The following is a 23,697-nucleotide window of genomic DNA, read 5'->3' on the forward strand; positions in this document are numbered from 1 at the left end:
AGGTGGGTGTACGGGGGGGGGGGGGGTGCACACGAGACGTCATGTATACTATTGGGTCAGTGTACAGCCCGGGTGGCACGCTTGGCGCTCTGCGTGCACAGTATCAGTGCACGGCCTAGGTGCACACAATCAGAGCGGCCCCTGTCCCTCTAGGGAGGGGGAGGGGTCGTTGCTGGGGAATGACTCAGCACTGGTCATGTGACTCCCTGGGGCTTATAAAAGGAAACCCCGTAGCATTTTACTGGCTCCTCCTTGTCCAGTCCAGCAGCAGTGTCGCTCGCCCCAGCAGCCCCGCCGGCCTCAGCAGCACCAGCATTGAGACGCCCACGAGCAACAGTGAGTCTGCGGCAGCGCCGGGATCGGGTCGCCTCTGACCGTCTACCTGCCGCCCTCCACCGGGGGCCCAGTATTTCTAACCCCCCCCCCTTCCTCTTGTCTGTGCTCGTTCTCCTCCCTCCGGCCCCAGCCCCTCTGCCCCTAGGACGCCCCCACCCTCGTATTTTCTCCTCTGCTGGCCTCACCTCCTCAAGGGTGGGGGTGGGTCTAGCAGGGCCCCCGAGCGCTTCAAGTTCAGCCAACCCCCCCCCCCCCCCCTCGAAGTTAACGGGCACGCCTGAGATTTTGAAAGTTTGTATAAAGTGCCTTGAGCGCCTCGCTTCCAGCCGTCTCGGCCCCGCGCTGCCCTGTGAGGATCGAGACAGGCAGCGCCGACCGGTGCCCAGGGCCGGGCCCCTGTCCAGCGCCTCACCTTTGTTACAGCGCCAGGCGGTGCCCAGGTCACACACCTGCCAGCGCTTCACTTTTATTACAGCGCCCACCATTGCCAGTTCAGTCTCCAGGGTTGGCGCTTCAATACACTTCCCGCCTGCCTTTGCGTCTTTAATGTTGATTCAACTGACCCCCCCTCCCCCAGAGCCCAGGTGCCCCGAGCTGCAGCTCCGGCCCCTCGCCCAGCGCCCGCCGGACCCGGTCAGACCGCTCTCCCTGGCCCCGCCTGTCTCCACCCACTCTGAACGCGGGCACAGCACTCGCTTCACTGGGCTTGTAAAGCGCTTTGATGCTCAGGGAATGTATGTGTGCGCTGCATGGAAGGACGGCAGGGTTGGATTGGGATTACAAATCGGCCCGGGCAGCTAGAAGTGGCTCACATTTGCATATTGCCCATAACACACCTTCGGCGAAGTTTTATAAAAAAAAATGGGGAGGGGATAAAAAAAATGCAGGGATTACTTATGACTGGTGAAACACCCCTGAATACAAGTGAGGCCACTTTTGCTGAGATCCCCGCCCCCCTTAATATGCATACATTGATGGGCCGGCCCAGCGAGGGAAAGGGAGTGACACCTCTGTAATCGAGGCCCCTCTGCCTCCAGGGAGGCCCCTCAGGGCCACCCCTCGGGCCGCAGGGAGCATCCGAGCACTTCAGAAACCACCAAACCCCTCAAGACTACTAAAAAAAGCAGCCAACAGCAGGAACTGCACACCGGCCCCTCAGGCATTGCCCTAGTGCCCGCGTTGCCAACCCGACGCTGAAGGACACTCATCCAATCTCTTCCCCGTGCCCCCCCCTGCTGCGCGGTGGTCTCACTAGTATTCGGACTAAGAGCCAGGTCTGTTGTCTTTGCCAATGCTCCTTTGTGCCCTCTTCCCCGAGACTCACTGACTGTTCTTATCTTCCAGTGCACAGCTACACCTTCATCTACTTCAACGTGCGAGGTGAGTGCAGCGCCTTGAGGCACATCAAGGGGCCCCTGGGAGGGTGTCGGGGGGGTGGGCAATGGTGGAGGGGGGCTGGTGGAGGGTGGAGGGGGGCTGGTGGAGGGGTGGTGGAGGGTGTAGGGGTAGTGGAGGGTGGAGGGGGGGCTGGTGGAGGGTGTAGGGGTAGTGGAGGGTGTAGGGGGGGCTGGTGGAGGGTATAGAGGGGGTGTAGGAGGGGGGTCGGACCCCAGCGAGGTCTGGGCCTTTCACTTAAGCCCCTCCGAAGGGCAGCTCGGGTGGTGGGGGCAACACAGCCTGTTTTTCTTTCTCCCCTGAGACCTTTTCTTGGAAACCACAAGATCGGAGGAAAGGGGTGGGGCGATGACGTCACACGGCATAGCAGCCTGCGTGGACGCATCTCCTGCCCCGAAGCAGCTCAGACTCGAGGGGCGCCTGGAGCCCCCACTCCTCCGCGAGGGGGCGGGGCCTCCTGCCGAACCCACCCTTTGTCGTGGTCTCACCCGGGCTTTAGGTGGAAGCTTATATTAAATCCAAGCCACAGTTGCAGCTTATGCATCTTGTACAAATAACAACCATTGGCAAAGCCAATGGACCCCACTGGTTGTAGGTGTGATGTTACTTGTTGTGTCTTTTATCTGGATGCCACTACGAACAGCAAAGTACAAGTCGGCGGCCCCCTGTGCTAAGCACAGATTTGTAGCTGACGTGTTTTAAACCACGCCCCTCATTGCATTGGCCACCCGGTGGGTGGGGTTCTGATATCCTTTTACTGTCATTTTAATTAATCGAACAGTTTAATCAATCCATTGGCCACGCCCCTGTGACACCCTCCAGTTTATATCCCACTTAAAGCCCTGAACCCACCTTCGAAGAGGGTCCCCTGAACCCCGCCGAGTTGTCTTCCAATGAGGAGCCCCAGTCCCGTGGAAGAGACGGGCCTCGGGGACAGGACCAGGCCCTCAAGTGTCCACCCCTCCCCCTCCCCCTCCAGGCCCAGCTGTTGCTATCCGCCCCTGGTTTATTTGATGCGTTTTTATATAGCGTGGACTTTACCTGAAGGCGTCGGAGCGCTTCACAATAGGAACAGAACTGATGCATGAGAACATTCCAAGTGAACAAATTACAAAAGCAAACTCTAAGTTACTAGAGGCAAAAGTGCCAAATGTGAGGAAACTCAATACAAGAGGAGCAAACGGTGTATTAGTTACAGGAGGAAAGTGACGTGTGCAGGTTACAAAAGCGTACAAAGTACAAGTAGAGGTAATACTGCAATATATGGCACACTCAAACACAAGAACAAACGTTACGTAGGCAACGGTGGCACTTGTGCAAGTATCAAAAGCAAACAAAATGTGAGAGGTAGCAAACAGTGTGTTACAAGAGAAGTGGCGTGTGCAAGTTACAAAAAGTACTAAAGACAGGTAGAAGGATAACACTGCAATCCATGGCAGAACACGCTGGGAAGGCACTGCCAGTCATGGAGGGTAGAGGTTACTATAATCGTTCTTGCCCCACTCGCCCTCTCAGGCCGTTTATTTATTTGAAGAGTCTTCTATGGCGCGCACATGACCCCTACGGGTATCTGAGCGCTGTACAAAGTGGCGAAAGCAAGAATAAACACAAGGGAACAAATGAGGTATTTAAATAACCACAGGGTCTGTTAGAAATGGGGTTTCTGGTTGGCTAAGGCTTGCGCCAAAGCCAGGCAGAAACCACCACTCTAGTCAGGGCAAGAGTTACACGCCAAGATAAACCATGCTCACCCTCCTTGGTAGCTTGGTACGAGCAGTCAGGCTTATCCCGGAGGCAATGTGTAAAGCACTTGCATTTGCTCCACACACAGCAACACACTAGGCACACCACAAAAAGGAACTCGGCACAAGGTTCTAGATAAAAATAGCCTTTGTATTACCATAAACACATTAGATCATAATCACAGAATTATGTGCCAACTGGCAGTGGGCAGTGTTTACAGGGGGTTATATACACATGACAGGGCCACATGGGCCACCGTCAGATATTAGCACTTAGTAGAAATAGCACTTGGAATAACTGTAGCATAAAATAACAATTGTAGAACACAACCAGTAACCACTGGTAAAAGGTAGGTACACTACGCAATACTAATCACCTTAGGCATAGATCACGCAGGGAAACAAACTCACTAGTATAAACCATACGAGGTAAACCAACCTCCTAATCATAAAAACATAGAGGTATCACAGGCATAAAGGCATTGCACATTACGCATAAACCACATTAGGTATAAGGTAATCTCCATCACAAACATAGTAGGTAATCACATTGCGCCAAGATCACATTAGACACCGACCCCAGGCCAACTGGCCTTCCATGGGGCTCAAATGACCTTAGTCCAGAATGTCTGGGCTGGCTGCGAATGCAGCCAAAAGCAACCACGCAAGACCAGGCCTAAACGTGACCGCTGCCCACTACTTGATGGGCAGCTGTGTAAATAAGCGTGTGCACCCGCGTGCCCTATGAGACCTCGTGGGACTCTTGACTGAAAGAAAAAATGCCCCAAACGTTGCAGCTGTGTGCGCTCTCGCAGGACAGCTGGAAGAATGTGCATGTACAGCCTGGCACTCCTGGTGCCTCCTGGGCCTTGCTGGGCTTCTTCGGTGTCCCCACTGGGACTTGTAACTGGACATGGCCCCCAAGTCCTCCTTGGGACTTGTATAAACAGGCCCCAAAGAGAATAAACACAGGCCCTAAATTACTGGTATCCCAGGCTCCTCATGGGAATCCAGAAATAAGGGGCCAAACTGTGGGAATGGCCAGGGGCCCCTCTCAACCAGTGTACTCCTCGTGGGAGCGGCCCGCTGCCAAGTGGGGCTGCTCGAGATACACAAACTGGACCAACCTTCGGAGCAGCCCTCTGGAAAGTGGGGCTGCTCAGGGTAGAGGCACTGGCAGGGTTCGCAACCCCGCTCCTTCCCCCCCCCCCCCTACCTCAATCGGCATCGGAGGAGACTGGAGCCCTCTTCTGATACGGCTTCCCTGGGCTGCGGGGCTCTCTCAGCTCACGAGAGCCCCAGGCAGACTTGTCGGATTTTTTCCTTGGCTGGCCTTGTGCACCGGAGCGCGGGGTGGGCTCCCGTCGACTTCCGGATAACTTCCTCTTGGGCGGCCATCATGACAAGCCTCCAGGCTCCGGAGCTAGTTAGCCAATGGCAGAGCGCCCTTCTCCAGGAAGCCCCCGGGCCGGCAGCTTTGATTTTTCTGAGGTTGGCAGCAATACGGGGTAGGCTCCCATTTAAATACGAGGTCCCTGGCGTGGTGGGCACCCGCTAGGCCATAAATAACAGCACAAGGTCCCTGGTGAGGTGGGCACCCGCTAGGGCATTTAAAAGGGCAGATATGCGGCAGGCAAGGTGGGGTGGGCTCCCGCAACGGCGGTTGCCAAGGGTCAAGTCGCAGGGTTGGCACCTGCACAACAATTAAAAAATAAGCGGGGTGGGCACCCGTGCGGCCGGCGTCACCGGGGGAATCCCAAATCTAGGGATTCCCCCCTATCCCCCTCAACAGCGCGACGCTGCACAGCCCCAACTCTTCCGGGGGAATTGATCAAAGTGCTCCTCAGTAAAATAAAGATGTGGCGCTTTCCAGGTGCTGGGGGTGTAGTCCAAAGCAAGTCCATCAGCAGGCATGGGGGACAAAGGCTGGGCCCAGGGGCCAGCTCACAGGGCCCTCCAACAGGGAGGCGGTCCCCAGTGGCGGTCCTCCTGGTACCCAGCAGCAGGCCCCTCTCATGTTAGGACGCAACATTTTACATGGGGTCACATCCCCTTTTTATACATAATTTCCTTTGTCTGGAGGGTACAGGGTAGGGGAAAAACCAGACACAGCTGGTTCTGGAGCACTGTTGTGCTCAGCCCCTCTCCCCATCCTCCCTCCCATCAATATGCAGATCTCCATTCACCACCGGGGCAGACCCATCCTGACTCCTGGAGCCAGGCACACCAGCCAGCTCCAGCCAATCACAAGCCAGACAGTCAATTAACATTTACTACAGACATGTACCATTCTAGAAGTGGCACTTCCACACCAGACACATTGAATCTGCGCACACCGAGGCTCAGCATTTAATCTCGCAAGTTAGCACATACCAAACTCGCCGCTGCACTCCCCACACATCAGGAACTACCATGGACACACCTATCCCCCATGTGTTCCTATGGGAGGGCAGGCTAATCTCACCACACGCACTCAGACTGCGCATGCACTTTACACTGGGACACAGTGTTGAAGTGCGCAGAAGCCAAAAACTAGTATCAGGTCTCAATTAAAAACAAGCTAGGGTTGAACCCGCCAAATGGGCCAAGTCCAACAGGGTCCAACAAAGGGGGACAATCGGGGTCAGAGGTCAGGGAGTCAGCCAGACTGAATAGAGGGGGACATCGGTCATCAGCCAGACTGGAGGGGGGGGACAATCTGGGTCGAGGGGCGTCAGCCAGTCTGGAGGGATCAGTTCAGCTTCAGAGGTAACATAGAAAGAGATAAGTGAACAAACGTGTACAATTTGAAATTAGCCGCCCCACTGGGTTCTTATTATTGCCCCTCAGGCCACCTCTTGCTAGCTTCCCCCTGGGGTTCTTGCCCTTGCTTGCTGCCCCTTGGGTATTGCACCTCTAATGCCACCTCTTGCCCGCTTCAGGTCGCGCGGAGGCGGCCCGCATGCTGCTGGCAGACCAGGGGCAGGACTGGAAGGAGGACGTTGTGACCTTTGACCACTGGACCCAAGGAGACCTCAAAAAGAAATGCGTAAGTCTGACTGAACCCGGGGTGCGGTGGTGCAAGCTGGGCTGGCAGTCAGTATCTCGGAGGCGAGGGTGACTGGAGGTGGCCCCAAGGCGCTGGGACGCGCTTCGTGGCGCTGAGCAGGTGCTTCCATGCTGTGGTTTGTGGGGTTCAGGTCTGCCAGTGGATCAGGGTGTAAGGGGAGACTGGGGTGCCTGAGGCCCAGCGCCTGGACGTGGTTCAGCAGGCGCTAGTGTGCCCCTCCTCCTGAGCCTGGTGTGTGGGGTTCAGGTCGGCCACACTGCTGCTTAGGGACTAAGGGGCAGATTTACAAGCCCCTCGCACCTCCTTTACGCTGCCGTTGTGTCGCTTTTGTGACGCGGCAGCGCAAAGCCAGCGCCATGGTGCGGGGTATTTACAACATGACGCATCTAGGGAGATGCGTCAAGTTTTAAAGCCCTGTGCCACATGTAGGCGTTGTGGCACAGGAACTCCTCCTAAAAGTGGCTGAGTGAAATCTACAAGATTTCACTCTGCCATTTTTCAGGCCATGCTGCGTCAAAACCCTGCGTCTGCTTGAAGCAGGCATAAGGATTGACGCAGCGTGTTGGGCATAGGGGCACCCTGAGCCTTGCTGGAGCTGCATCGCAGTTCCAGCAATGCGCCGCCCTTACGGCAGCCGATGGGTCACGCATCTGTCCATTTTTGCCCCATGGTGCGCCGCATTGTAAACCATGAACAAGCATTGGCAAGTTCAACACATTTTGTACTTGGAAACTTCACCCAGAAACGTGGCTAGTTGAATATGGTCAATTTAGGTGGCCTGCTCCAGTAGGGAGTCAGTCAAGGGCTGTCCTTGTATGTAGGCGCTAGGGGGTTAGTGGCAGGGAGTCCGACACTTAAGGATCCCAGGCAGAATCTGGTGAGACGCTGGTGTCCCTGGAAGTCTCGGAGCAGGACAGTATGAGAGGAGGGGGGGGGGTCAGTTGTCATTGTGGAGGGGGTGGTGAGCTGCCGTTCTGGTGGGGGAGGGAGTAGCCCCTCTGCTACGGAAAGACAGTCTTTCTAGTGGTGGGGGAGCAGTCCTGGTGAGGGGTAGAATGAGCAGGCCAGGTAATGTTGGTTTCGGGTGGAAATGGAGGGCAGATATTCTGTCCTGGACTTCTAGGTGCTTGTTCATTTCACCCCCTGTCCTTGCCCATCACAGGTGTTTGGGCAGCTGCCGGGCTTTAAAGATGGAGACTTTGAGCTGTACCAGTCCAACGCCATTCTGCGCTACCTGGCCCGGAACCACGGTGAGTGGGGTCTGGCAGAGGGGACACCTAACCTGGTGGGGTGGGGAGCGTTAGCACAGGAAGTGTCTTTGAAAGGCTGTTCCTTGCTAAGGATCTCTGCATGCAACAGTTGACGTTGTTGCACCAAGGATATTGTGCTGCATAACTAAATACTTATAAGGTCCCAAAGACGCGACCTATTGGCTATGCCAATGCATGTTTTACATTTTTAGCCAATTAACCCTTAATGTTGTGATGTCTGGAAACCTGGTCTCTGGAGCCGAAGCCTAAAACAGGCACCTGTCAGAAGAGCACGCGCTCCCTCCTGCCTTTCTCTTAGTCTTTACCATTTCTAGAAAGAATGAAATATTCATGACTTGTGGAACTTTACAGCCCAACCTCTCCCAGGACCCCAGACTGTGTTCAAAGCTCGGAGGCTGCTGTCCGGGAGCAGTGACGTCCCAAGTTAGCGTAGGGAGGGGCAGGGGGTCCAGGGATCAGAGAGGGAAGAAGGGAGAGCAACAGAGGCCAGAGGGCTGTGGCGGAGGACAAATGGAAGAGGGACAAAGGATAATGAGCAGAGAAAGGGGGGGTTGAAGGGGAGAGAGGAATGCAGGAGTGAGGAGAAGAGGGAGGGATGATGGAGGTAACACGGGGTGCTACAGCGGAGGACAGGGCGTGCAGAGACAGCAGAGGAAGGGAGTGTGCGCAAAGGAGAACCAGCATTGGCATAGCCAATAGGTCTCGCCTTAGTGACCTTATAAGTGTTTAACCATGCAACAGTTAATGTTGTTGCACCAAGGATATTGTGCTGCATAACCAAATAGTTATACAGTCCCAAAAGCGAGACCTATTGGCCTAGAAGGATTCTGTTAGAGCTACAAGCCTGGTTCTGGTGTCTTGAAGGGGCAGCCAATAAGCGCCTCGCTTCATACTGCCTTCGTCCAATTGTAACTGAATCCTTCAGCTCCACTAGCAAAACGGCAGAAAAATGCCCTGTTTGAATCGAGCGGGAGGGCATGGGTGGAGCGGCGCGACTCCATCCTCAGGACTCCTGTCTGGTGGGGAGTGTGGAAAGAGCCTGTGAACGTGCATGTAAGGTCCATTACTGGAGGAGTGTGGAAAGGGCCTGTGAACGTGCATGTAAGGTCCATGTCTGAGTGTGGAAGAGCCTGTATGTACATAATTATGGCGGTTCCTGAGTAACTACAGACGATCCCTATCTGGACAGAGCCGCATGAGGAATTCATTTTAAAGCTTATGGGATATCCATATGCCATTTGCAGGTGGCATTTTACAGACCTGATGTAGGAAGGGGGAGGCTCTAGTTGGCGCAGTGCAACACTAGCGACAAGCAGGGACTCTCTCTTCCTCGTCAGGGCTGAGGGTTACCTTCCAGACAACCTCTGCTTACCCTCTAGGTAGTGTGGCTTAAGCAGTCGTAGGCTAATCTTTGGGGCACATAGGGTTAAACACTTGCCATATTATACCGTCACAACCAACCCACCACACAATGAGACCAGACTGTATTCTGTAAAAATATATATATCTTTATATAGACTTCAAGCAGGCTTATGAATACAGTTATCAGACTTTCAAATAGCGGTTCCAAGTTACTTAGTTCAAGTTGCCACAGTTCGTTCTAGCAATAAGAGTTCTTTAGGGCCTTCTGCCCAGTTCAACAAAGTTCTTGTGGAGCAGGCGGCTCCCAGGGGATCTGTCCCACGTCGCGTTGCCTTCCCGGGGTCGCTGTTCGTTGCGGCTCTCAGCCGAGCAGTTCACGGGTCATCCGGGGCAGCGGTGTTCTGTGGCGGCAGGGTCCTTTCCTCGTCGTCCGCTCCGACCCTGGAGGCGGCGTTTGCGTGGTGGCGGCAAGTGGCAGTACAGTCCTCAAGTGCAGGACGTACCCAGCCAAGTGCCGGTGCAGCTGTGCGCTCACAGCTGAGCTGTCGGGCAAGGTACCGACCTAGGGGATTCTCACAGGGCGGCTGTCCGTCTTTGCAAGTGGATTGGCTGCTCGTTGCGCAGTCAACTCGAGAGCTCGGACCGGACGGGTCCTCCTTCGCTTTGCTCTCGGGCTCCCGGTGCAGTTGCGGTCACGGTGTTCGGGCCAGCGGCGGCTGGTCCTCACTTTGTTCTCGCTGTAGCTCTGGGCCCCGGTCACGGTGGTCAGGTGGATGTCATTGCCTTGGAGGAGATTCCTCCGTCGGTACTGCCACGAGGAGCAGCACACGCAGTTGCTTTCTTCAGGGTGTAGCGCCCACTGGTCCTGGGGCGCTGGTCAGGGGGCAAGTTCAGTTTCAAGCCCTTGGAGATCTTTTAGCAGAGTTCGGCACAAAGTCTTGTAAAGCAAAAGTCTTTTCGTAGTCTTTCCTTTTTCCTCTCCTTCGGCAGCAAGGCACCAGACACGGGCAAGAGACAGCACTCTTCCTTGTCCTTCCCGTCGGGCAGAGTTCCTTCTGTGGCCCAAACAGGATCTAATTTTCAAGGAGCAGGGCTCCTTCTTTTATATGGCCTTTCTTTTGTTCTCGCAGGCCACGGGGGCCTTTGCATAGTCACTCTCAGTCTTCGAGTACCCTGGCGGGTGTACTCCGGCTTCTGCTTTCAGTGTGAGGGGCAGGCGCATCAGACGCCCCACAGGAGGTGGAGCCAGCATTGTGCGGACAGGGGCAGCCAGAGTACCTTGTTGATGGGGCTTCGCCCTTCCTGGGCCAGGTGTCGGCTGAATCATCCGACGCTCCCCAGGAGGGTGGAGCCAGCATTGTGGTGGCAGAGCACAGCAAGATCCAGAGTCAAGAGCCACTCCTACCTCCCACTAAGGTGTAATCTGCGCATTCACCACCTGTCCTCCTCCCAGCCCTGTCACTCACACGTCCCAGACAGTCAGATACACATACCAGCAGAGGCGGGCTGAAATGGTTAGGCAAGCAAAGGCTAACTTTCTAAAAGTAGCATTTGCAAACCCAGGATACTAAAATAAACTTTACTAAAAGAAATATTTTATCCTGAGTTCAGGCATACTAAACACGACGCGCTACTATGCTCCTTGAGCCTGCTGGGATTATAGGGTGTAATAACTCCAGCAGCTCAGTCTGGCCTAATGGAGCAAGTAGCCTTCAATAGTGAAATACGGTTTTGGTTGTAAGTCACTACTAGGACATGCCACACACATCAGGGCTTGTCCTACCTTACACCTACAACGCACCCTGCCCGCAGGCCTACCATAGGGGTGACTAATATGTAGTCAAGGGAAGGTTCGGGGGCTGGCAAGTGGGTGCACTTGCCCAGCTAGCGTGACAGTGCGAGACCGCACGCGGGTTCTGCGGTCGCAGTTCCCAGACACATCTTTACGGCTGCTTCGGTGGGTGGCGCAACCAGCGCTGCAGGCCCACCAGCAGTATTGGCATCTACAAGCCCTGGCACTCCTAGTGCACTTTACTAGGGACTAACAGTAAATCCAATGAACCAATCATGGATACCAATCGCATGTACAATTTACAGTAGGGAGCAATTGCACTGCGGCACAGGTCAGCCGTGGCGCAGTGCCCTGAGTATCGGAAAACCAGCAAAACATCGGAGGCACATCAGCAAAAAGTGGAAGGGAGACTCACGCCAAGGTGCCAGGTCTAACATGTGTCCCCTCCAGCTGAAATGTGGGGGGAACTACCCTTCCCCAGGGAGTTCCACGTCACTAAGGCGGAAAAATCTGGACAGACCGTCAGCGTTGGCGTGATCGGTGCCAGGGCGGTGTTCCACCGTAAAGTACATACTATGTAGAGAAATGGACCACCTCAACAGTTTCGGGTTCTCACCCCTCATTTGCATCAACCATCTGAGGGGCCTGTGGTCCGTCTGAACTCGGAAGTGAGACCCAAACAAGTAGGGTCTTAGCTTCTTCAGCACCCAGACCACAGCAAATGCTTCACGCTCTATTGCACTCCACCTACTTTCCCATGGAAGTAACCTCCTACTTATGAAGGCTACGGGTTGGTCAAAGCCCTCCTCAGTCATCTGTGAAAGAACGGCCCCTACACCATGCTCTGAAGCGTCTGTTTGCACTATGAATTCCTTGGAGAAATCAGGAGCCAGGAGCACGGGCGCCGTGCACATGGCAGTCTTCAGGGTGTCAAAAGCCTTCTGACAGGTGTCAGTCCAAATCACATTCCTGGGCTGCTTCTTCGAAGTCAGCTCTGTCAAGGGGGTCACGATCATGCCATAGCCCTTGACAAACCTCCTGTAATACCCAGTGAGCCCCAGGAAGGCTCTCACTGCAGTCTGGGTCTTGGGGGGTTCCCAAGCCAGGATGGTCTCAATTTTGGGTTGCAAGGGTGCTACCTTGCCACTCCCAACTTGGTGTCCCAAGTACACCACTGAACCCTGCCCAATCTGGCACCTGCTTGCCTTGATTGTGAGGCCTGCTCTGCGCAGAGCCATCAACACTTCCCAGAGGTGTCGCAGGTGTTCTGGCCAGGTGCCACTGAACACCGCGATGTCATCCAGGTAGGCGGCACTGAACTCGCCCAGCCAACACCTGGTTGACCAATCTCTGAAAGGTGGCAGGGGCATTCTTCATTCCAAATGGCATAACCCGGAACTGGAAATGCCCCTCTGGTGTAGAGAATGCCGACCTCTCCTTTGCCCCATCGGTCAAGGCGATCTGCCAGTACCCAGACGTCAAATCAAACGTACTGAGGAACCGAGCAGCCCCTAGCCGATCAATGAGCTCATCCGCTCTGGGGATGGGGTGCGCGTCAGTCTTCGTGACTGAATTGAGTCCTCTGTAGTCTACACAGAACCGTAGTTCGGGTGTGGCTCCCGGCGCAGCAGCCTTCGGAACCAAAACCACGGGGCTGGACCAAGGAATGCTGGAAGACTAATCACCCCCAGGGCAAGCATCTTGGAGACCTCCTCCTTGATGCAGGCCCGGACCCTGTCAGTCACCCTGTAAGCCTTATGCTTCACAGGTAAGCTGTCTCCAGTGTCCACATCATGGACGCACCAATCTGTGACACTCAGAACCAGGGAGAACAGATCTGGAAACTGCCCCAGCAACTGGCGGCAGTCTTCCTGTTCGGGGGTCAGGGTGGGTGAGAGGTTAACTCCATCCACTGACCCGTCTTTCTCACAGGCCACTAAGAGGTCAGGGAGAGGCTCCGACTCCTCCTCCATTCCGTCATCAGTTGCCAACAACATGCCCACTTCGGACCTTCGCAAGTGGGGCTTGAGGCGGTTGACATGTAGGACCCGCAAAGGGTTCCTGGGCGTCTTCATGTCCACCAAGTATGTCACGGGGCTCTTGCGTTCCACAACCTCGAATGGGCCTGTCCACTTATCCTGAAGGGCACAGGGCTCCACTGGGGCCAGGACATACACCTCTTGTCCAGGCTGAAGCTCGACCAGAGTGGCCTTCTGGTCGTACCACCGCTTCATCTCTTCCTGGCTGGCTTCCAGATTTGCCTCGGCAAGTTGTCTGAAGCGCCTGGTCTGGTTTCTGAAGGCCAGCATGTAGCTACATACATTCTGGGGAGGTTTCCTGGGAGATTGCTCCCAGCCTTCCTTTACCAAACTCAGTGGTCCTCTCACGGGGTGACCGTACAGTAGCTCAAAGGGGCTGAACCCTAGGGACTTCTGGGGTACCTCGCGATATGCAAAGAGTAGGCATGGTAAGAGGATGTCCCACTTACGCCTCATCGGACCTTTTAGGCCCATGATCATGCCCTTCAGGGTTCGGTTGAATCTCTCAACCAACCCGTTACCTTGGGGATGGTAAGGCGTGGGGAACTTATACGTTACGCCACACTCTTGCCAAAGGGACTTCATATACTTGGATATGAAGTTGGTCCCCCTGTCGCTCACCACCTCTAGAGGGAATCCTACTCGTGAGAAAATTCCCATCAGTGCACGTCCCACCACGGGGGCCTTCACTGTCCTCAGAGGGATGGCTTCAGGGTACCCGGTGGCATGGTCCACCAAGACCAGGATGAACCTGTTGCCCATGGCTGTCTTGGGGTCCAGAGGCCCAACAATGTCAATACCCACTCGCTGGAATGGCGTACCGACCACAGGGAAGGGTTGGAGGAGAGCCTTCTTCTTCCCTCCGGTCTTCCCACTTGCCTGGCAAGTCGGACAGGTTCTGCAATGAGCGTCTGAACTCTTATGCATTTGGGGCCAGTAAAAGTGGGTGACAAGCCTGTCATAGGTCTTGTCCATCCCCAAATGTCCTGCTAAAGGATCATCATGAGCCAGACCCAGTAGGAAGGCTCTGAACTTCTGGGGTACCACCAGCACACAGGCTGACCCAGGTTCAGAAGCCTTAGGCTCTGAATACAGGAGGTCGTTCTCCCAGTACACGTAATGTGTTTTGGCCTGAACACCATTGGCCTGGTCTGCAGCCTGCTGCCGCATACCCATGAGAGAGGGGCATTCCTTCTGCTCCTTGCAGAATTCCTCCCTGGAGGGTCCTCCTTCTTGCTGCCAATGGGTCAGCTCAGGCAGGTCCCCCAGTTCGGCGATCTGTTCCCCTGTAGGCTCCAGGGCATCCCCCTCAAGGTCTGCTTCCTCCTGGACCATGGGAACCTCAGGGGCCGGTTTCCCGCGCCCCCTGCGCCCTCTCCCTAAGGCCGGTTCCTGGGCCTCTCCTTCAGGCCCCAGGACCTCTTGATCACCCCTACTGGCTCCCATCGACCGGGTGGTCACGCACGCCCAGTCAGGCAGACCCACCATCCGCAGGTGAGTCGTTTTCTCCACCTTTTCCCAAGGGGAGTGCTCCAAGTCATTCCCTAGCAAACAGTCAACAGGCATGGTTTTTCTTACACAGACCTGCAGAGTACCAGAGACCCCCCCCCCCCCCACTCGAAGGGAACTTGAGCCATCGGACACTGACTCTCAGAATTATCAGCGTTGATAACCCTACAGTAGGCATGGGGTACAACCTGCTCTTGAGACACCAGGTGCTGCCTCACTGCAGTCACACTGGCTCCTGTGTCTCGAAGAGCCTCGGCTTCCTTGCCATTGATGATCACCATCTGCCCATATTTCTTAGTGTTAGAGGGCAGGTAGTTCGTAGGGATCATCTCACTGTCTCCTAGCGAGACTAGGGTCATCTGAACGGGATCTCCACCCCCCGGGACCATCACTTCTTCTCCTAAGTGAACACTAGTCACTTGACGGGGCGGAGCACCAGTGGGTGCGGGTTTTCCAAACAGGCGACACTTGGGGTCACTGGATATGTGCCCAGGCTCGCCACATTTGAAACAATTGAAGGGCCCCTTTGGAACAGGTTTACCTGTCGGGCCCCATTCTGCTTCGGGGGTGGGGGAGGCTGAGAACCTTGCTGCTGGTTCCCCTGGGAACTACTTTGGGGGCCTTTTTGGAACCCTTTCTGTTTTCCCCCCTTGTCCCCCCCACTCTTCTGCTGGGGACCCTGCCCACTCTTGGCGGAGTCTCCCACGGGACCCTTGTGGACCCTGGTGCTGAGCCAGCGGTCCGCCTCCTCAGCAAGCTTCCTCGGGTTGGACAGCTTGCTATCGATCAGGTGTTGGCGTAACTAAGGAAAACAGTGATCAGACAAGTGCTCCCATGCAATTAAATCAAAGAGACCTTGAAAATCATTCACTTTGCTACCCTTCACCCAACCATCCAGTGCTCTGCAAAAATAAGTCACATACTCCACATACGTATTCCCAGGCTGCTTAGTACATCCCCTAAACTTCTGTCTATACATTTCAGGGGTAAGCCCGTACCTGTTCATTAAAGCTTCTTTCATGTGGGCATAGAATCTCTGATTTTCAACGGGCAAATCTAACAAGGTATCTCGCCCTTCGCTAAGGAACCTTCCCCACAACCCCGCTCCTCAATCCTTGTCAGGGACCCGGTGGGAGGACATGGCTACCTCGTATGCCCTAAACCACTGTCCTATGTCATCCCCCTTAAAGAACTCCTTAACTACGTCCTTCGGGATGTGCACTCTTGACTCTACCTGCACTGGCGATGTGCTGCCACCAGAGGGAGGACGATCCAAGTCTCTCTCCTTGAGACTTATCTCCCTCATTTTCACTTCATAATCCATTTGGTGCTTTCGTTCTTCCAGCGCCATTCTTTTTGTTTCCAACTCCAGTTGGATTTTCAATTCTGCCAGCTTTCTTTCGTGATTCCTTGTTTCCTTCCTGTCTGCCAGCTCCTCTGGCGACAGGCCTTTACCAAAGCTGTGCACGCTGTCTTGCCTTTCTAGATCCACCAGATCCATAGGTGCATTCTGCTCTTCAGTCGCATCTTGCTCCGCGAGGGCATCTTGATCCTCCGGGGCCTTTCTGGACTCTATCCAGGCTTTCAGGGCCTTGTAGAATTCTGGCTTATTCTTGCAACCAGCGTGCGGAACTTTGAGTTTCTTACAGAAAAACTTCAGCTCCGTCTTTGAGTATTTGTCCAGCTTGGCGGCGTCCCACTCCACCTCCAACACCTCAGAGGTCGTGGACTCCGCTCCATCCAGGCTCTTCGTGCCCGGCATGGTTCTCACACTCGGAATCTTCTTTCAGCGAAAAGCAAAGTCTGTGGCTAAGTAACTGGACTGAAATCACTGTGCAATGGTCGGAAGCTAAGGTATAGATACCGCAAGTGTAAATTCGAAAAAATCCTCACCGCTGCGTCCAATGTAGGAAGGGGGAGGCTCTAGTTGGCGCAGTGCAACACTAGCGACAAGCAGGGACTCTCTCTTCCTCGTCAGGGCTGAGGGTTACCTTCCAGACAACCTCTGCTTACCCTCTAGGTAGTGTGGCTTAAGCAGTCGTAGGCTAATCTTTGGGGCACATAGGGTTAAACACTTGCCATATTATACCGTCACAACAAACCCACCACACAATGAGACCAGACTGTATTCTGTAAAAATATATATATCTTTATATAGACTTCAAGCAGGCTTATGAATACAGTTATCAGACTTTCAATTAGCGGTTCCAAGTTACTTAGTTCAAGTTGCCACAGTTCGTTCTAGCAATAAGAGTTCTTTAGGGCCTTCTGCCCAGTTCAACAAAGTTCTTGTGGAGCAGGCGGCTCCCAGGGGATCTGTCCCACGTTGCGTTGCCTTCCCGGGGTCGCTGTTCGTTGCGGCTCTCAGCCGAGCAGTTCACGGGTCATCCGGGGCAGCGGTGTTCTGTGGCGGCAGGGTCCTTTCCTCGTCGGCGGTTGCGTGGTGGCGGCAAGTGGCAGTACGGTCCTCAAGTGCAGGACGTACCCAGCAAAGTGCCGGTGCAGCTGTGCGCGCACAGCTGAGCTGTCGGGCAAGGTACCGACCTAGGGGATTCTCACAGGGCGGCTGTCCGTCTTTGCAAGTGGATTGGCTGCTCGTTGCGCAGTCAACTCGAGAGCTCTGACCGGACGGGTCCTCCTTCGCTTTGCTCTCGGGCTCCCGGTGCAGTTGCGGTCACTGTGTTCGGGCCAGCGGCGGCTGGTCCTCACTTTGTTCTCGCTGTTGCTCTGGGCCCCGGTCACGGTGGTCAGGTGGATGTCGTTGCCTTGGAGGAGATTCCTCCGTCGGTACTGCCACGAGGAGCAGCACACGCAGTTGCTTTCTTCAGGGTGTAGCACCCACTGGTCCTGGGGCGCTGGTCAGGGGGCAAGTTCAGTTTCAAGCCCTTGGAGATCTTTTAGCAGAGTTCGGCACAAAGTCTTGTAAAGCAAAAGTCTTTTCGTAGTCTTTCCTTTTTCCTCTCCTTCGGCAGCAAGGCACCAGACACGGGCAAGAGACAGCACTCTTCCTTGTCCTTCCCGGTCCTTCTCGTCGGGCAGAGTTCCTTCTGTAGCCCAAACAGGATCTAATTTTCAAGGAGCAGGGCTCCTTCTTTTATATGGCCTTTCTTTCGTTCTCGCAGGCCAGGGGGGCCTTTGCATAGCCACTCTCAGTCCTCGAGTACCCTGGCGGGTGTACTCCGGCTTCTGCTTTCAGTGTGAGGGGCAGGTGCATCAGACGCCCCACAGGAGGTGGAGCCAGCATTGTGCGGACAGGGGCAGCCAGAGTACCTTGTTGATGGGGCTTCGCCCTTCCTGGGCCAGGTGTCGGCTGAATCATCCGACGCTCCCCAGGAGGGTGGAGCCATCATTGTGGTGGCAGAGCACAGCAAGATCCAGAGTCAAGAGCCACTCCTACCTCCCACTAAGGTGTAATCACCACCTGTCATCCTCCCAGCCCTGTCACTCACACGTCCCAGACAGTCAGATACACATACCAGCAGAGGCGGGCTGAAATGGTTAGGCAAGCAAAGGCTAACTTTCTAAAAGTAGCATTTGCAAACCCAGGATACTAAAATAAACTTTACTAAAAGAAATATTTTATCATCCTGAGTTCAGGCATACTAAACACGACGCGCTACTATGCTCCTTGAGCCTGCTGGGATTATAGGGTGTAATAACTCCAGCAGCTCAGTCTGGCCTAATGGAGCAAGTAGCCTTCAATAGTGAAATACGGTTTTGGTTGTAAGTCACTACTAGGACATGCCACACACATCAGGGCTTGTCCTACCTTACACCTACAACGCACCCTGCCCGCAGGCCTACCATAGGGGTGACTAATATGTAGTCAAGGGAAGGTTCGGGGGCTGGCAAGTGGGTGCACTTGCCCAGCTAGCGTGACAGTACGAGACCGCACGCGGGTTCTGCGGTCGCAGTTCCCAGACACATCTTTACGGCTGCTTCGGTGGGTGGCGCAACCAGCGCTGCAGGCCCACCAGCAGTATTGGCATCTACAAGCCCCGGCACTCCTAGTGCACTTTACTAGGGACTAACAGTAAATCCAATGAACCAATCATGGATACCAATCGCATGTACAATTTACAGTAGGGAGCACTTGCACTGCGGCACGGGTCAGCCGTGGCGCAGTGCCCTGAGTATCGGAAAACCAGCAAAACATCGGAGGCACATCAGCAAAAAGTGGAAGGGAGACTCACGCCAAGGTGCCAGGTCTAACACCTGATCTTCAAACCACAAGGCATCCCGCTGTAAATAATAGTCTTCATGTCTCAATGTTTGCCCACATTGATACAGACGGACGTCCATCTACGTAACTTTTTGCCCAGATATATAATCGCCGTGCCCTATAATAGTCAATAACTTTTAATATAATCATCGCAATTTTCAATCGGCACTATTGCTTTACAGCCGGCGTTAGTCCTCTAAACCCCGTCGGGAAGTAACATTTGAGACCTTGAAGAGCCTTCCGCACTAATCTTTGTATCCATTATCTGGTAACCTGTTATTGCTTTTTCTGTTGAGCAAGTTGCTATATACTGCCTTTCAGTGCAATAGACTGTCTCCTGATAAAGGCAGTAATGCCGAAACGTGCGTAGCTTACATCTACTGCATTGCCTCCATCAACTCTAAATCTACTGTATAGTTATTGTCCATTTTGGAAATGTGTTGCTAATATAATCATTTTATTTAAATTCTAGTTTTGTAAATTGATTTTGTTAATGTAACTATATATGAACTAAATCCAAAAGAGAGAAAAATGAGGTTTGTAAAATAAACAAATCTATATTTCTATAGTAATATCTGTGTATTATTGATCAGTTCATTGATCACAATAAGTGGTTACATTTGTGCATTACACCTAGAATATATTGTCATTTGTTCATTTAACTGGCTATAGTACTTTTCCTGAGGTCTTTCTTTTTCCCTGCGTATAGCTAGTTCATTAGGTATGTAGGGGCCCCCTTCTTTCCAAAGTCTAATCCGCTCACTCCCTGTTCCTCCAGATCTCTACGGAAAGGACAACCATGATGCGGCCAACATGGACATGGTCGCCGATGGCGTGGAAGACCTGCGCCTGAAGTACCTCAAGATGATCTACCAGAACTACGTGAGTCGCTACCACCTCTCCCGCCTGCTGTCTCCCTCCTTGGAGGGGGCACATCTGTGCACTTTGCTCCTGGGACTTGGCACGCAACTCTTATAAAATGGCGCCTGGTCGTTAAGGTCCCTCAAGCCAACCCTGGTCCTTGAGTCTGTGCTTCAGCTCCAAAAATGCATCTTGTGCCTTTTTACACCCGTTTGGTGACCTGGTTATTCCAGGACGCACCCCTGCACTCCCCATCCCCCCACATGGTGCATTTGAATCCCCTTCGACCCACTCTGGCCTCAGTATTGTCCTCTCTGCAGTTGTCCTGCTGCAGGACAACCTTCGCTCTAAAGCCTCTTGATTGTTTTCACACCTCTGGCGCTGGCCCCTCCATGGATTTCCTCTTTACCACCTGAGCCTTGCCCCGCATCGAAGCGGTGGGGGTGTGGGCCATGGCAAGAGCCGCTCTTCCTTCCATTCTCTTAATGCATTTATCTATTCATAATCTGTTTACAAGTGCTGTGTGCAGTTTACACCTTACCTTGTTTATGTGAATGCCTGTCTCTGCATTGGTCCAGTAAAGCCAGGAGTGTTGCTTTTGCCAATGCTTGGCTTATGTGGTGGTCCAGAGGAGCAGAATCTTTTCTAGAGATTCTTGACTTGGGTTTCTTTCTGAAAGTGAACACTATCCGAGCCAAGAGCCACGTTTACAAAATGTAAAGTACACACTTAAAAATAAAGCACATCTTCTCAGCAATCAAACCACTATTACCCTCTCCCATGAAGTACTCCAGTGAACCCCCCCACACTCATTTAAAGTGGCCTTCATTTATTGCTTTTTCACTTGTATAACTTTTCTGAATTGGAGTAGTATTAATGACTGTTTCTGCGAACCCAAAAATAGGTCCCAAACCATCTTCTGAGGCTAGACTAAGTCACTTTAACCGCATGCAACCGCCAATCAGGCGTCGAGTAACGCCTCCATCAGGTCATGGCCTCTTTCAAGCAAAGAATCATTCTGTTTCTAGGAGTGTCCGCTCCAGGAAAGGCCACGGTTTATCTTAGCGGACCTAGTCCCAAACTGTAGTTAAAAGCCTGTGTAGCAGAAAGGGTGGCAGACATGTGGACAGGACAGACCACGGTAACCTTGGTGTGACTGGTAAACGGAATCACTGTTACCACTGGCTCCTGGCCGTCCAACGTGCCAATGCTTGTTGTTGTAGATGTATTAACGTAAATGTAGGGTAGCATTACCATGGATGAACTGACTGGAATTGTCCGATCACATTTCATCTTGCATAAGAAACATTTTATGTACGGAATGCTGGACAATGCAAACACCCACCCCCAGTCACAAGGATCTGGGTTGGTCTATCATTCTTTTGCTCCCCAGATTCTGATTGGTGGGTTCCACTCTGGGCCCCTTGCCCACCTGCTCTTGTATGTCTGATCAGATTGGGTGGTTGTGTTCTGGGATCTTGTTTCATTATCACTCCGCCTCAATCGGAAGGAATGTTGGTTTGAAGATGTCGACTGCCATTCAATCCCAGTCTTGAAATGACCAGGGATCTTGATAAATAAGTCTGTTTTGTTTTTTCCCTCCCCCAGGAGGATGGAAAGGCTCCATACATTGAAAACCTGCCTAAAGATCTTCAACCCTTTGAGTGTCTCTTGTCCAAGAATCACAGCGGGAAAGGGTTCATTGTTGGAAACAAGGTAAGTGGCTCGTCTTTTGTGGTGGTTGACCTCTATCTCCTCAAGGGTCTCGCCTCTAACTCTGCCTTCTCTCTCCCTTAGATCTCGTACGCGGACTATGTTCTCCTGGACATCCTGCTCGCACACCTGGTGCTCGCTCCAGACTGCCTGAAGGACTTCCCTCTCCTCCACGCATACGTTGAGCGCCTCTCTGCACGACCCAACCTCAAGGTCTTCCTGGAGTCGGATGCCCGCAAGGCTCGCCCTATCAACGGGAATGGCAAACAGTGATCCCCAGTCAGAGATGATCACTGGTGGAGGGCTGGCCACCTCAAAAGATGCACTGCTACTGCCCACCTGCCCCTTGTACCCAACTAGAAGTAGCCTTTACTCCCAAGTGTTGGGTGGTAAAGCACCCTGTAGCTGCCTGCACCTAGGCTGAGGGCTCCTTCACCAGCACTTGTCTAACCCCGCTCAGGTTTCAGTTCTCTAGGGACTTGCATGGAGCTCTCCAGGGGTTAGCGTTTGTGTAGGTCTTTGGGAAGCGAAGTAGTTCTACTCTTAGTAACTTTTGTAAACTCGGACAACTAATGGATAGTCTGAGAACACATCTCTTAAATGTCCATCTCTGAAGGACCAAATAATGTGAATCTTCGGGAAAATGTTTTTTGTACCATGAAGATAAATAAATGCTCTGAAATGTGAATGTTTCTTGCAACTTTTTGGAGGGGTGGGAGATGGAAGAACAGTGAAAGGACACTACCACTCCTTCTATTTGCAAGATTTTAGACACTTCTCTTCCCCAGCATGAAGCGTCCTGGCCTTTTACCCAACACAGTCCCCCTCCCACCCTTCAGTGTTGCTTAGGAGCTGTATGTTTGTAGCATGTATGGCTTTATATACACATGCTAGCCATACACCTGCAAATCTAGTGTTGTGCACGTTTTTAACCTAGGGAGTAGACCAGGAACTACCGCACCCCTCATCCTTCTAGACCTCTTCACAGCCTTAGACACAGTTTCTCATCGCACTCTTGCAGCCAGACTTCATGACGCTGGGATACAAGGAGCTGCCCTTGACTGGATCTGATCATTTCTCTCTGGCAGAACCCAGAGAATCAGACTACCTTCCCCTCCAAATCCACCACTAGCCACTGGAGTACCCAAGGCTCCTCACTCAGCCCCACGCTCTTCAACATCTACATGGCCCCTCTCGCCTCGATCATCAGACCGCATGGGATCAGCATTGTATCCTACGCAGACAACACCCAGCTCACCCTCTCACTCACGAAGAATCCTGAAGACCGCAGACTTTCCTTCCAGGAAGAAAGAACGTGGCCGCATGTTTGAAAGACAGCTCCTTGAAGCTTAAACTCTGAAGACTGAGGTCCTCATCCTCCTACCCTGGACCTCCACCTGGGACAACACCGCTCCATGAACTGCCAGATCAACGCAGTCGCCTCCACTGCCTGCGCATCCTTCAAGACCTTCAAATGGATCCCTGCCCCCTGTCTGTAGAAATATATCTTCTCCCACACCGTAGACTCTTTCTCGGGACACTGCATCACAAACGCATGACCCAACACATATGAGACATCCACTGGCTCCCTGGCAAAGAGTCACCTTCAAATCACCCACTGTCGCTTTGCTGCCACAAGTGGATGAGTCTCAGCTCCTGGTCAGACTAGGACGCCACAGGCAGCCGGTGACTTCTGGCGCGGAGGCTCGGTTATTCTTGCTAGAGGAAAGCTCAGTCTGACACCCAAATTAGTGAGCCACCTTCTACCTAGCATCCTGCATACAAGTTGGCTGCAGTAGGTACACACGGGCCGCCTCCCACTACTCAACACTACTCCCAAGCTGAGCAGTCTTTCAGAGGGTCTATCTTCAGCTCACAGGCCAGTCATGGGCCTCGAGTCTGCCACAAGGCCATGGTAGGCACCAAGCTTCTGACCAGATGTCTTCCCAGCCATCATCACTAAAGTCCTTGACAAAGCCATGCCCTTTGACCACATCTTTGGTTTAGACCACAAAACCAGCCTGTATGCCAGCAAAGGAAGCAAGACTTTCAGAGCCAAATTGGCTTGGTGCTGCCAGAATGGCCTTTGATACCCAAACTACTGGCGTCCAGGGCAGCTTCTTCCAAGGAACAATAACAGTCAATCCTGTGTCCAAGAGGAACTCTAAACCCGGCTGCAGCAAATCCTCCTACACCCCGAGACTGGTCAGATCTTGCTTGGCTCCTCCAGTGGCAAAGGACCATGTTCCTCCTAATAGAGGATTTTGAGAGCCACCATCCCACTGAGTTTGTGCTCTAGAAGCCTTGGCACATGACACGTCTCCCCTTCTGGCCCTGCCTTGTCCTTGTCTCCCCTCTATTTCATAGGGCTCACACCCCTATGAAGACCGGTGGGTTGACTAGGTC

At 53.3% G+C, this 23,697-nt stretch overlaps 1 protein-coding gene across 1 annotated transcript; it reads left to right on the forward strand.

Annotated features, from left to right (window-relative positions):
• Window positions 1–63: 63 nt before the first annotated feature.
• Window positions 64–21,979, forward strand: LOC147736661 (glutathione S-transferase P 1-like). The gene is made up of 7 exons (XM_086953415.1): window positions 64–336; window positions 1,681–1,716; window positions 6,395–6,501; window positions 7,685–7,772; window positions 19,496–19,599; window positions 21,187–21,294; window positions 21,376–21,979. The coding sequence occupies exons 1-7, from the start codon at window positions 180–182 to the stop codon at window positions 21,562–21,564; spliced, it is 789 nt and encodes a 262-aa protein (XP_086809541.1). The 5' UTR covers window positions 64–179; the 3' UTR covers window positions 21,565–21,979.
• The last annotated feature ends 1,718 nt before the right edge of the window (window positions 21,980–23,697 follow it).

The sequence above is a fragment of the Lissotriton vulgaris genome, chromosome 1_2 (genome assembly GCF_964263255.1).
Source record: "Lissotriton vulgaris chromosome 1_2, aLisVul1.2, whole genome shotgun sequence".
Taxonomy (NCBI): Eukaryota; Metazoa; Chordata; class Amphibia; order Caudata; family Salamandridae; genus Lissotriton; species Lissotriton vulgaris.

Coding starts and splice junctions, on each gene's coding strand:
- LOC147736661 (XM_086953415.1), top strand. CDS start 180: ATGACTCAGCACTGGTCATGTGACTCCCTGGGGCTTATAAAAGGAAAC. Junction 337..1,680: donor TGAGACGCCCACGAGCAACA/GTGAGTCTGCGG, acceptor CTTATCTTCCAG/TGCACAGCTACACCTTCATC. Junction 1,717..6,394: donor CATCTACTTCAACGTGCGAG/GTGAGTGCAGCG, acceptor TGCCCGCTTCAG/GTCGCGCGGAGGCGGCCCGC.